Source organism: Cryptomeria japonica, chromosome 8, assembly GCF_030272615.1.
Source record: "Cryptomeria japonica chromosome 8, Sugi_1.0, whole genome shotgun sequence".
Taxonomy (NCBI): Eukaryota; Viridiplantae; Streptophyta; class Pinopsida; order Cupressales; family Cupressaceae; genus Cryptomeria; species Cryptomeria japonica.
The window spans coordinates 566,100,962-566,114,893 of record NC_081412.1 but is presented as its reverse complement, the minus strand read 5'-3'; the positions used below and the strand labels follow the sequence as shown (position 1 = coordinate 566,114,893).

Below are 13,932 nucleotides of genomic sequence, written 5' to 3'. Positions count from 1 at the left end.
TGTACATTCCCGCCATGGTCCCAATGACTTTTCTCCAAATTTGCAAGGCAGATTCGTATAAGTCTAATTAGCTTAGATTCGAAGTTACACCATAATCCCGAACTGGTAGCTCCTCATTTCACCCATTTTCTCTCTCTTTTATGCATAGTCAACAAGTCAACTTTCTCATTTACAAAAGAGGGTAAATCACACTTCAACCCTTGCAATCCATTTGGAATTCACATCCTTGTTTCCCTCGGATTTGGATCTAGTGGATTCAAGCCCTCTTTTGAATGTAAAGTTCCTCCCAAGTGAAAATCATCCTCATGGCTTCCTTTCTCTCTCCTAGGTGGGGAGTCACTAGAATCTAATTTTCCACTTTACAACAATATTTCCAATGGTCTCTCTCCTAAAGGTGAATCCTTGGAGAACAAAGAGCTTGATCAACTGAATTCCATTCAAGTTCCTAGCTATGAGAAGCCTAAAATGGTTCCCCACCTTCATCAAGATGTTCCTCAACCTCAAAACTAACTAGACATTGTTGTTAAAGGTGGAGCGAATCAACACCCAATTATCATGCAGTAGCTCACACATACAACACTTAAAACAAAAAGAAAGATTCTAAAATGTTCTTCCCCCATCCCAACCTTTTCTTCCTCCGCCCCTCACCTTTCACAACATGGTGGTAAGGAGTATGAGCTTGTTGAGCTTCGTTGTGCCACCCTAGCTAAGATCTCCCTTTGGGATTTGATTCAAACCTCACCTACATATCATGAAATTCTACAAGAAGCTTCAAAGAAGACAGGTACTCAACATTCTATGAGACTTGATGATGTGACTTCTTCTTGGAATGTATGCATGCAACTAAAGCTGATATTGTATTCTCTCAACATCAGTTGCCTCCTGTAGAGATTCAAAATCGGTATGAACCTCTCATGATCATTGTCCTCATCAATGGTAATGCCATAAAATGTACTCTAGTTGATAATGGTTCAAGTCTTAATGTGTGTAGCATTGATATTGTTGTAGTGTCCTAAAATTGCAACCTTTGCAATTTTGACCACATTTGGGGCCCTCACCTTTAGTGTTCTTATCCTTATGCTTGATCGAGACCTATTTATGTCTTCACCATGCAATAATGGCCTTTATATCACATTATATCTTGTTGGGACCCTTAACCCTGACCCAAATATGGGGTAGGACCAGGGCGTGGCGCCTTGGTCCTCACCGGGACCATGGCGCCATGTCATGGTCCTCCCTGATTGGGCCCCAATTTTAACCCTTTGCCCTATCCCAATTTTGAGTAGGAAACATTGCTTCATGTCAGCCTATGTTGGAAAATTAACATAATTGACAACAAACAAGTATATAAGGAGGTCTTCCCCTCTCGTTTTGAGATACAAGGACAACAAGAGAGATGTTGGGAGACATACATTCAAGCAATCAAGCATTGAAGTATTCATCATCAAGAATTTATAGAGGTCTTCAAGGCTGTATATTCTTTATCTATCTACTGGTGGAGCAACTTTACATCATTCATTTGCAAGCATGTGTGTGTGACTAGGGTTTTGTTTTGTTCATGCCATTTCACACAACATATGTGGTTACATTCAAGAAGTAAAGCAACATTATCAGTCATTGCAGATCTAAGGTATATCCTTCCATCGTTTTATTTTAGCATTTGCAATATTTCATTCAAGGTTCATTCCAAACCCGGGTTTGACTTAGGCAAACCCCTATTCCCAACCTATTTCCCCTTCTTTCTATGTGTAGGAAACAGGTACAAAGATGCGATCTTCAGGATAAGCTTTATTTGCAGAGACGAATCGTCCCCCTTTAGCGTGCAAAAATTTCAGAAGACCGTTGTGACGTGCCATGGTCCCAACTTTTTAGGATCTTTTTTTGAGGATCAGGTCTGACTCGGCTTATGTTGCTCAGATCCAGGTGCACACGAAAATCCTGCATGTGTAGCTCATTGTTTTCTCAGTTTTACCTTTGTTTTTTGACACTTCACCTATTTTAGCATTTCAACTTACAAAAGAGGAAATCAAAATCAATCCAATCTATTTAGTATTCAATCCTTATCTAATTTATGACTGAATCTAGTGGATTCTAACCCTCTTTTGAATGTAAAAGGTTTTAAGTGAAATTTAGTGATTTCTCCCTTCTATGTTGCAAACCACTAAATCAAAATTCCCCCCCTTTTACAATTGCATAAAATAAATATGGATACTTCTCTTATTCAACCCGATTCTCTTTCTATTTGTGGCTTTGATGATATTGGTAAGGACTCGTTAGGTAGAATTAGCTTTCATATTAAGGTGGGTCCCATGTTTTTACCTACAACTATCCATGTTATGCCCAATACTAACACATGTAGCCTTCTTCCAGGCAGACCTTGGATTCATGCTATGCAAGTGGACCCTTCTACTCTTCATTGCAACATCAAGTTTATCTATGAAAATGAGATGTATACTTTCGAAGTTGATGAGAACTTACAAAGCTGTTTGCACATGGATACACAATTTCAATCTTCTTCAATTTCTTCAATTCCTTCAATTCTTTCTCCAACACAAACAAATGCACCATCTCTTATTAAAGATACCCCTTCACTTGAAGAAGTACTCCTAGAGGATTGGGAATTATTAGACTTTACACCCTCATTTATTGGAGAATTCAAATTCTCAAATCTTGAGACTCAAGCCTCGAAGGATCCTAGTGTATTATTTGTACAAGCTTCTTCTAAATCGATTCCAACTTTTTCTCCTACAAAATGTTTGGACGTTGATTGGGGCTCTTTAAACTTCAATCCAATTCACACTAAGAGCAAACCCTCTCTTCCTAATATTTCTGAAATTCCTACAATAGATTTGGAAAAACATTCTAGAGTTGGTTTCAAAATGCTTTCTAAACATGGATATAATGGATATGATTTAGGATGTGTGCAACAAAGCATTGAGACTCATGAGAAATCTACATCACACTTTTCTAAGGAAGGTTTAGGTTTCCAAACTCCTCCTTTGTCGACAACCTCTCCCCTATTGTCTAGTGCATCCATTTCTTCTTTTGCCAATTTTTCATTACAACAAGATAGTATTTTGGCCGACCTTCTTCAAGCCAATTTGATTACACTTCTTTGGCCCAAACAAAGGAGAAAACATAAGACAAGATTTTGAGTAATCCTCTTTTTGTATATATCATCAACTCCATGGCCATTCCACTAATGAGTGTCAAGCTTTGCATACTAAAATTCAACAATTCATTGATTTTGGTTTAGAAGCCATGCTTTTCCTATATAAAATTTATTTGCTTACGAATATTTAAAGGTAAATACATTCAAAAAAGAAGTATTTACTCACCTTATGCATTATCCTAATGTCTACAAAAAAAGAAAAAGAAAAAATCGCTTTAAAGAAACATAATTTCACGTGATACAAACATCATTCGCTTAAGGACACATCAATTATCCTTCCACAACTCTTCAACATACCCATTATGCACCAAAATATGATTACTCAACACCCAAATACATATTATCGTAAAAAAAAACAAAAAAAACCCAACCTTACACAAAAAAAGAGAATAACATCACTAACTTAAATAACTCTTCAACGTACCTTACACATAAGATAATAACAATCACTAACTTAAATAACTCTTCAACGTACCTTACACATAAGATAATAACAATTTGATTAGGTTTGACCCGTTACTCTCCATATCTTCATAAGACCAGCTCTAACGGGCAAAAAGACAGCAAGACCATATCGAATTCTTAAGTTTTCTTAAAATATAAGAAGTACACCACCCGGGTCTTTCCATCATTTGACCCGGCTATCAAACACAAAGCTAAGTCGCTTTTCCCCTATGGAAAAGTCGTTGCCCCTCCCTTTTCCCATCGCATGCCTGCCGCATTGTAACGTTCCAAAGACGGATGCCCTGTTCCTTGACTTGACCCAGCTCAACGGCTTTCTACGGTGGGACAAAGACCCATTAATCACGCGCATTACTCCCTCCCTCCATCACATCAAACGAAGTTTCCCCACGCAATTTCACCTTGACCTTGTTCTACGACAGGGACAATCACTCCTTCTCTTCCCCTTCCCGCCCGGTCCACCCGTCCCCTCTTACGTCGTGGTCCGCCCGACCAACCCGTCCCCTCGTTCAGTCGCCCGTCTGGCCCGTACACCCGTCCGTCCGTTCACTCGCCCGTCCACCCGGCTCGTCCACCCGTCCGCCAGTTCGCTCACCCGTCCACCCGTTCACTTGGCTTGTCCACCCGTCCGGATAGTTCACCCGTCCACCTGTTCACTTGGCTTGTCCACCCGTCCACCCGGCCCGTCCACCTGTTCACTCGGCCCGTCCGCCCGTTCAGCCGTTCTTCAATGTGGAACGAGTTTTTTTTTTTCGGAGCACATAATTTGAACAGGCCAACCACGACAGGCCACATGTTCACACACGTTACCGGTTGAGAAATGAAAGCTTTCGAAAGTTTATCCGTGAAACTGGCTTTTTGTGCCACGTGTCATTCATATTGGAAGTAGAGATAATTGAAAGCCTTCTAAAAGGTTAAAAAGGATGTCTTAATCTTTAACGTGAACTTTCTATGTATAATTGTAATTGCTTTGCTTACTAATAATAAAGGTGAGTTAATACAAACATAAATCATTTACATTTTCCATCAATACTTGTCACATAAAGTTGATTTTAGGGAAATATATCTTACTTTTTCTTGTCCACAGTTTTCCAGTTTAAATTAATATTTTAATATTTGATATAAAGGCGAGGGATCTTATACCTTGGAAAATATTAATTGTATTTATCTTTAAAAAATTAAATTTATTTATTTTTATTTATAAATATAATCATATATTTTTTTTAATATATATTCAAGCTAACTTTTATTAAATATAGTGTATGCAAATATTAAATTTTATTTTTTTAATTATTATTAGTTTTATTTATTTTTTAATTATTTTTAAATTTATAAATATAATCATATTTCTTGTAAATATATTCAAAATAATTTTTATAAATATAGTGTATAAAAATATTACATTTTACTTCTTATTTTCTAAAATGTTAAATTCTAAACACATTTCTTTAATAGTTGAATTTGATCTTAAGAGGTTTAATTATTAATTGAAAATACAATGGATATAAAATCAATGGATCTTATACTTTCAATTTATTTGAATTTTTTTTTATATATTTTAAATTAAATTAAATATTTTTTAATTTTATTATAAATATAATTATATCTTGTCATAAAGAGATATATTAAAAATATAATTTTATTAAATATTGTGTAAAAATATTAAATTAAATTTATTATTTTTTAAAAATTAAATTTTAAACATACAATTTTATTAAATATTGTGTAGAAATATTAAATTTTATTTCTTATTTTTCAAAAATTAAATTTTAAACATAATTTTTTTTTTGTGTCATATGGTCTTAAGAGGTTATATTCATTGTTCTAAACACATTTTTAATCAAGTAATAAATTTATATTTTTCTATTTGCAAATGGCATAATTTTGATGTCCCATAAAAGAGATATATTAAAAATACAATTTTATTAAATATTCTGTAGAAATATTAAATTTTATTTCTTATTTTTTAAAAATTAAATTTTAAACATATTTTTTAATTGTTGAATATGGTCTTAAGAGGTTATATTCATTGTTCTAAACATATTTTTAAGAAAGTAATCAATGTATATTTTGAATAAATCAAATACTTACAATCAAAAATTTTTCATTTAAAAATAAATTAAATTATAAATTTTATCTTTTTATTTAGTATTAAAAATTTATTAGATCTTTAATTGCGATTAATTTTTTTTTCTTGTTTTTTAAAGATAAAATTCTTATAGTTTATTTTGTAAATCAAAAGATTTTACCACCAAAATTTATTTTCTTTAAAATTAAATTCAATTTAAATTTTATAATGTAATGAAACCTACACCCTTTTTATTTGCTTACCATATTCATATTTTTTTGTTAGTCATTCTTCTTGAATAATCCTTGTTATTGGTTTATATGTCTATATAGGTAAATCTTAGGAGGAACCAACACATTTCTGATCATATTTTTACATTGGATTTTATAATTGAAGAGGTTAAGGTAAGAAGGAAAAAAAAAGATTGCTGATTTGTAGAATTTAATAAAGCTTTTGACACTCTTCTTTAACATTTGCTCATTAACAAGCTCAAGGTTTTGTGTCTTATGAAATTACTCATCAATGATTATAGTGTTTTAGGAGATTTGAAGTATCATTGTTGTTAAGTAAGGTTGTCCACTCTTTTATATTTTTTTTGGTTATATATACGAGTTTGAGGAAGTCATTTCAAGTTGGTTGAGCACATGTTTGCTTGCTGTATAAAGCTTGTATTGCTATTTTTCTATTTGCAAATGGCATAATTTTGATGTCCCACTAAGAAGAAGCTCTCTACGAGTTTGAGGAAGTAATTTCAAGTTGGTTGAGCACATGTTTGCTTGCTGTATAAAACTTGTATTGCTATTTTTCTATTTGCAAATGGCATAATTTTGATGTCCCACTAAGAAGAAGCTCTCTACGTACTACATATCTTACCATTCTTTTATGACACACTTACTTTTCAAGTAAATCTTGAGAAAATAAAAGATATGAGGAATCAAATATGCTTAGCTCTTCTCTTGTCATATTCCATTCCCGACAACTTTGTAGAAGCAAAGATATGGGGAATCCAATATGACAACTAAATTAATGTTGGCCAAAGACTTTGTTCTACAATGTTCTAAATTTGAAAGATTACAAGAAAGATATAAGGAATGGAAATATGACAAGTAAATTAATGTCTAGCCAAAGACTTTGCTTCTACACATTTACAAGATTACTTCTTACATTCACCTTATTTCTTCTTCAAAATAAGGAAAAAGATACCTCACAACAAACTTATAATTATAATATAACAAATCTTGTAAAATATTAAATTTTTTTTTTTTCATAATACTCTTTCAATACACACCTTTTATTGTTAGTTGCTTTCCTATATCATCATCATTACATAACTACTAAAAATAAAGCTCCCTTGCATATGATCACCCCAGCATTATAAATTGTAAAAGCCCAAAAGCTTCATTTCTTTGGGGTTGTAAGCTTATACCCCACTTTGGTCACATATTTTACTGTTATTGCAGGACTTCAAAAGGTTTACCTAGAAATTCACTTTATACTCTTGTGCCCACAGCTAAATAAACGTTGGCACTTTATGGTAGGGGAGCGCATTTATCTAAACAGTTGCTTAGCTGGCCATAATTATTCGACGTTTATTTCGATGTTTACCTCCTTTATAAAGTATTATATATACAAATTTATCATGGTTAAACTATAATATTAAGCATGATGTGTCTCATTACATAGACCAAACAAAAAATACAAAGCAAAACACGCCCACATTGTTTGCAAGTCTGTACTCCGCTGTAGGAAGCATCGGAAGGAAGGAAGGCAGGCGAAGGAGCCCAAGAAGCGTGACGTCCAGGGTTCGAGCTTCGCGGCGCTTCATAAATACCCATCTCTGCGTACGTTGTCTATGGGAAATTAAATGCCGCTGGCCGCCTTCAGGCAAACTTTGAAAAAATAAAAATAAACTTTTAAGATTGCAACGGTAGGATCTGTTGTGGTCTGAGAAATCATCAGCATAAGAGGAAGTTTTCTGTTACATCTTTTGTATTTATTTCTGTGCTGCAGTTGTTTGAAAGTGTTGAGAAAAGAATGGGAGGGGTTTCTGCACCGTGTCCACAGAGGAGGCCTGCAGTGCCTGAAGGGGTTAGACATTTTTCGAGAGATTTTATGGGCATTACTGTGCAGGACTCTTTCAAGGGAGACCCTGATATAAAGCACAGGTGCTGGATCTTATCACAGAGGTTTTTTAGGCCTCTTGTGTACGCGGCAGCATCTATGATTATTGTAACCCTGCTTTTGATCCATGGCTCTGGGTTGGTTCTATTCAGAGCCAATAACCTGGGGAGGCAGTGCTTTGAAAACCCAATTAAGAATAGGGATAGTTTGAGGAAATATAATATTGCAATGGTGACCGCCTCGGATGAGTCTGGCAGTAATCCTTCAAGGTCTTTTCAGGGTCTGATGAAATTGGTGGAGCCGAATAAGAAGAGCTATGCAGAGAGACATGGATATGAGTTTATTGATGCCAGTGATGTTGTTGACAAGAACAGGCCCCCTAGTTGGAGTAAGATCTTGGCGGTCAGGAATAATCTGCCCAATTATGATTGGATCTTCTGGAATGATGCGGTATGATTTTTGCCTCTTTGCCTCGGCCTAACTTGGCCCTTTTTAGTTGCAGAATTGAGAATTGGTCGGCGTTTGGTAGTTAATAACCAGATGATGGTTTTTTCTTTTGTCATTTATTGTTGTGATATTTGCAATAAGGGATAAAACTTTGTTGATTTGGTTTGCTTTGGTTTTTAGATGGTGAGACGCTGGTGTTTAAATGTTTCCCCTCTGCCTGAGTGCAAAGATGCCCGAGTTCAAAGTTTGGCTATTAATGATTTCTGAGATTCGTTGGGCGGCCGCCTGTGAGACTGTTTTTATGAGTCGCCCAGCTCCACAAGTTGTAAAAGCCCATAACTTGCCTTCTTGGCTTTGCCTCAGCTTGGTCTTGAATAAAATAGTGACATAATGCCCTGTGAATGATAAGGGCACAAAAATGTCAACTTAGCATATTTAGGAACCCATAGCTTACCCTTTTGGCGTTGCCTAGATAAATAAGATAATGTTCACAGGCTCTGGTTATTCTGGTCTACACAATCACTCTCACGATACGAATTTTGATTTTGGCCTTGAAGTTTTGTATGTGTCCAGTGTACATAATTGAAACTTTTTGCAGGCACAAAGAGTGAATATATGCTACAACAGAGTGGTTTGCAATCATTGTAAAAGTCTGCAAATTTTGGAAATTGAAAATAATTCTAGATGCTGTAAAGCCCTTGCAACGGGCTGAAAAATTTCTTTTGGTTTTCCGGAGTGTTTTTCTGGAGACCAGCTATTTTTCCATGTCTTTTAGCTGTCAATTCCTGCAAATTCCTTATTTGCTGTAGCTTGAAAAGTCTATCCAAATGTCTCCCCCATTTAGCTGTCCTTGCATCAGAAACTTGTGTGACTGAAATTCGAAGTATTGATTTTCTATTCTTGGTGCTACATAGGGAAATGGCTTTTGGAATGAGAGTTCACTTGTTGATATTATTATTATTTTTTTTAGTTTCTTGCTTCGGTGAGGCTTTCTAGGTTCTTTGGAAATCAAACTAATTGGTACTGTCCATGTGAACTTGATGCAGGATTCCTTGGTGACTAATCCAAACATATCCCTTGTAAGTGAACATTTCTTTTATTTTAGTTGTATTCAATTTCCATGCATGTGCAATTAAAAACTTCATTCAACGCAGCTGGACATATTTAAAGGCAGATTTGGTTAACTGTGTTTTTAAAATAGTGTTTGATAATTGAATCACTAGCTGACTGGCTTGGTTGGATGGTTCTTTATTCTTTAGGAAGATGTATTGTATTCAATTACGGGAGATATGGACTACGAAAAGATGCCTGATTTTATTGTGACAGAGGATGTGACAGGTGTCAATGCAGGTATTACCTACTATCTTAGCAGCTAACTTTTTCCCTGAATGCAATTTATGTCCAAGTTAATCAGTATATGTGAAAATCAATATAATATATAACTATTTTTTCTGAATCACTTATTGATACACGATGTTATCCTGAATGCTTATTAGTTTCTTTCACATGTGGGTGCAGGGATGTTCTTTTTTCGCAACTCTGAGTGGAGTAGAATGTTTTTGGATCGCTGGTGGAATCAAACTAGCTTCATTCGTCCACTTGGACAATCTAAAAGTGGTGACAATGATGCCTTGAAGCATTTAATTAGGACGATGGATCCAGATGAGAAAAGACATGTTCGTATTCCACGGATGCAGTGTGTATTCAATTCAAACATGTGGTCTCCTTCATGGAAGAGCAGCCATCGACTGATGACATTAACGAAAACTGTTTGGCGAGGTGAAACTCTCTTTCATCTGGAGGCATTTCACTGTTTTCTTTCTTACTATTATTTGCTTCCAATGTCGAGTTTAAACTTTCTGTGAAAAGTGTTCTGTTTCCTTTCTACGTTTATGTGCAAGTTGATAACTGATAGACCAAACCTAATGGATGGTTTTGTTGTTATTACAGTAGTGACCCAGGGTCTTCGTTAATTTCATGGCAAGTAATAAATGAGGACATAAATTATTAAATAGCTGTTATTATTCACCTCCTAGAAGTTACAAGAATGGTTTGACCTTAATTAGGCTCAACTTTAAGGTTTTAATCAATGCACCATTCCCCACTCAATCTATTAATCAAAAGATGGAATTGTAGTTTGACAGTGAGGGGTTGTTTGCTTCTGGAAATTTGTGGAATATCATATTCTTAAATCTTAGGAATAGAGGACGACCTTATAGTGTTACCAGACAGTTACTATTGATGATATGTTTTAACTTTCTGTCTGCTGTCAATATTGTATTTGAACATTTGTGTCCCCAAAATCCTGCAATTGTGAGCTGGGATCTTTGCCTGTATACTTGCAGGTCACTTAAAATCAGGGTTGAAAGCTTTATACGGCTATTTAATTTAAACTATATGCATGTTTGTATAGTTTGGTTGGTGACCTCATTCTAACTATCTTTTGGCCAGCTCAGCTTGGGGATTGGTTTGGCAATATTTTGTTGAAGATGTTAACTTTTTGCATACAATTCATCTAAAATGTCATGGGTTGATAGTAGCATTCAGCCTTATTTTTGGAGATCTTGTTACCGACTGTTGTCAAATATTCTTTTCAAAGTTCTTCATTTTTTTGTAATGAACTGTATTATAGCAGAAATCATTGTCCTTACCTGTCCCTTTATTGTCGGGAATTTTAGAATAATATTTGTCTTTAGTTGCCACTTATAGTCCTTGTGTTGCTGGAATTCCCAGGAGGATAAAATCACATAACAATGTTTTGGGTCGAGTTATGCTTTGACAACTCTTCCTCTGGATTCCTTGGTTATCAGGGCAATTAACCTTATTTCTCCATTTGTGATCTGCCTCTTTAAAATGTTTATTGATTGAACAAGTTACAAATTTAAGCAAGAATAAAGTAGCCCAAAAATGGGCTTTAGGGAAGTTGATTGAGTCGTATGCATGCCAAGAGCCTTGTATTCAGTCTAAGAAACGGTCGGACTTCACAGTAGAAATGTGTAGGCTCAAGGAACTTAAAGTGCTGAGTTTCTTTGCTTGCCTATCTGACCCACATCTTATGTTAATTACAAGTTTTTGTAGAAAACCGCAAGTCCAGGAACAATTTGTTTACAGAGCCCTTTTATAACGGGAACACTCAGCTTTCTTTAAACTCATGTACATTGCAAGCTTCTGTTGGGTTTCTTAGTTTTGTTCATATATTCTATATTCCATGCTAATACTTGGGTTTTTATTCAATAGTATTTACATATTACATAGCTTTGTTTTAACTGTAGTATTTTCCTTGCGGCGGTTGTGCCTCTTAGTTTTGTTTGCACTTGCTATGCCTCACAGTTACTCAATTTGTCTAGCAATACCCCATGTCTGTCATGAATTCTGCTTTTGTGGGTTGTGTGTGTTAGATTGATATTACTGAATCTGTTAGATTGTTGATCAGTTCCCTTTCTTGTCTGTGACGCTTTTTTTTTAATTCTTTGCAGGTGTTTATGCTAAAGGAGACTTTATGGTACATTTAGCGGGACTCAATGATAAAAAAAAGTGGGTTACAAAGATTCTGCATCAAATTGAAGAGGAGGAGGGCATGTTCAAGGATAGAATTTTCAGAGATTTAAACATGATTCGGTTTTAAGACGTTTTCATTTAGAAGCTTTAATCTATTCTTTCATGGGTAGTCCAAATGCATTCATTGATTCTTTTGCCAGTGGAGTGGTGCTCGTAGCGGCAATGATCTGCTCAATTCGTGAATGGTAAATTTCAGCTGTGGATTTTCCTTATGATTTAGTTAAGCACAGATTAAGTAGTTTCAGAAAGATAACTTCATTTGCATGATTGTGAGAGGTCAAAATTTTCATTATCATGTTTTGGGGTTGTGTCTCTGATATTTGTACTTCCTAAAATGTTTGCACAGGAATTTGTTTTCAGTACGAGTTTCATGTTGGTTGCTGGACGAGCCACAGCAATTTTTTGCTCTCTTGGCATTGTATATGTATTATTGCTATAACCATTTTCTGTTTTGTATATTATATTCTTTTGGCTTAGCCTGAGAAATGAGGACAACTTTTGATTTGATGTCTGTAAATTGCAAAAGTTCACAGTTGTAGAAATTTGCGAACAATATTCTGATTTGTATTCTCATTTTCTTTTCTGATGTAAGACTACTTCAGAGGCTGATGTTCAATCGCCTTTGTTCAAATTTGCAAATTTTGTCCTGGAAACTCATTAACTCTTATCACATTTAACATCCTGGTTATGGTTTTTACTATTTACTACTGTTATATCAATATGATTTTTCAGAGGAAACAGCTGAGGGGGTTGATTATCTGATAGCAGTGTTTTTAGGTTATAGTAGATATGCACACATTTGTAATGAGGCTGGTTAAGTGATATACTTCATGTTTGATTCAAATTCATCACACTTGATTTATTATGGGGGATTTAGGTTCTATGGGACTTGTTTAGTTACTTATCTGTATGTAATAATTAACTTATGCTATTGGTCCTATGTGGAGGTTTAATCAATGTCATATGTAATAATATGCACACCAAGGAAAACATCTGGAATGGTTAAAACGAGAGATTAAAACGACTTTTTGTTAATATCAATCATTCCTCGAGCATCTCTGTTGAGGCATGGAAATGTTTCAAAATGAAATAACAAATAATAATTTGGAGTGGGAAATTGCATATTTGGATTATATATCTGCATCTGCATGTGGTTTGTGCAATTTTACTCACCACATTTAAAGAATGCTTATGGCATGATAATTTGCTATTTGACTTTGATTGTGTGAGTTTTTTTGCATCAACGTTTTGTATCACACTCCGTGATCCATCATCAAGATGAAAGAGTACATAAGGATGAGGAAAAACGTTGATGCAAAAACTCTTTCATCCTGATGATGGATCACGGAGTATGATCCGAAACATTGATTGAAAAACTCTCACACAATCAATGCCAGACATAACAAATTATCAGCATCAATGGGTTGTGGAAATCCAATGTCATTAATGCTTATGCCTCAACACTTTGATAGTGGCTTAGTGGAGGGTGTGGAATTTGATTGGGTGGAAATGATCAGAGTTTTATAACCCACAAGAAACCTCCTCTTCTTACTGGCCAGCAAGCCACCTGTTGCTATTGAGTGCACGTATGTATGGTTATGCATTTGAAGTTAGTGGAAAATGAGGGCATTGCATATCGCTTTCCACTTCTATCCCCTATTGGGCGGGAATTACTGCATATTGTTGTCCAATTGATGGTACAGTTTTGGTTAGAGTAAAACTTGAGAACCGTATTTCCTGTTGAAAACAAATGTCTAGAGTACGGGTTGAGACATTTGGTAAAGTAAAGGGCCCACTGGGCTCCTTTGCATTTCGTACATTATCCCCAGTATGTGCTTTCATATAAAGTTGGTGCGACGATTAAGCTACTTTACTTCCCTTTCTTTTACGGGAAATACAGAAAGAATTCTCAATGTTAATAAACATTAAAGATATTGAACAGTATTTTTCTAAATTCAATTGGTGGCACAATTTTGAAGTTTTGCGTGGTCAAATATATTGATGCAATTAAAAGGCTGATTATGAAACTAATCAGTAAAAACGCGGGAGCACATCTATCTATAAACACGGGCACACAATGTGATGCCTGTCAGCTGTATTATAT

At 35.2% G+C, this 13,932-nt stretch overlaps 1 protein-coding gene across 2 annotated transcripts; it reads left to right on the top strand.

Moving 5' to 3' along the window:
* Positions 1 to 7,359: 7,359 nt before the first annotated feature.
* Positions 7,360 to 12,495, top strand: LOC131045859 (uncharacterized alpha-1,2-galactosyltransferase C1289.13c). Of its 2 annotated transcripts, XR_009105877.2 has the most exons (6): positions 7,360 to 8,273; positions 9,317 to 9,349; positions 9,530 to 9,620; positions 9,789 to 10,049; positions 11,747 to 12,013; positions 12,175 to 12,495. XR_009105877.2 is itself a non-coding variant. In XM_057979529.2 (5 exons), the coding sequence occupies exons 1-5, from the start codon at positions 7,737 to 7,739 to the stop codon at positions 11,893 to 11,895; spliced, it is 1,071 nt and encodes a 356-aa protein (XP_057835512.1). In that variant the 5' UTR covers positions 7,360 to 7,736; the 3' UTR covers positions 11,896 to 12,495. The 2 variants fall into 2 exon arrangements, 1 of the variants encoding a protein (XP_057835512.1); XM_057979529.2 differs by having other exon boundaries at positions 11,747 to 12,495.
* The last annotated feature ends 1,437 nt before the right edge of the window (positions 12,496 to 13,932 follow it).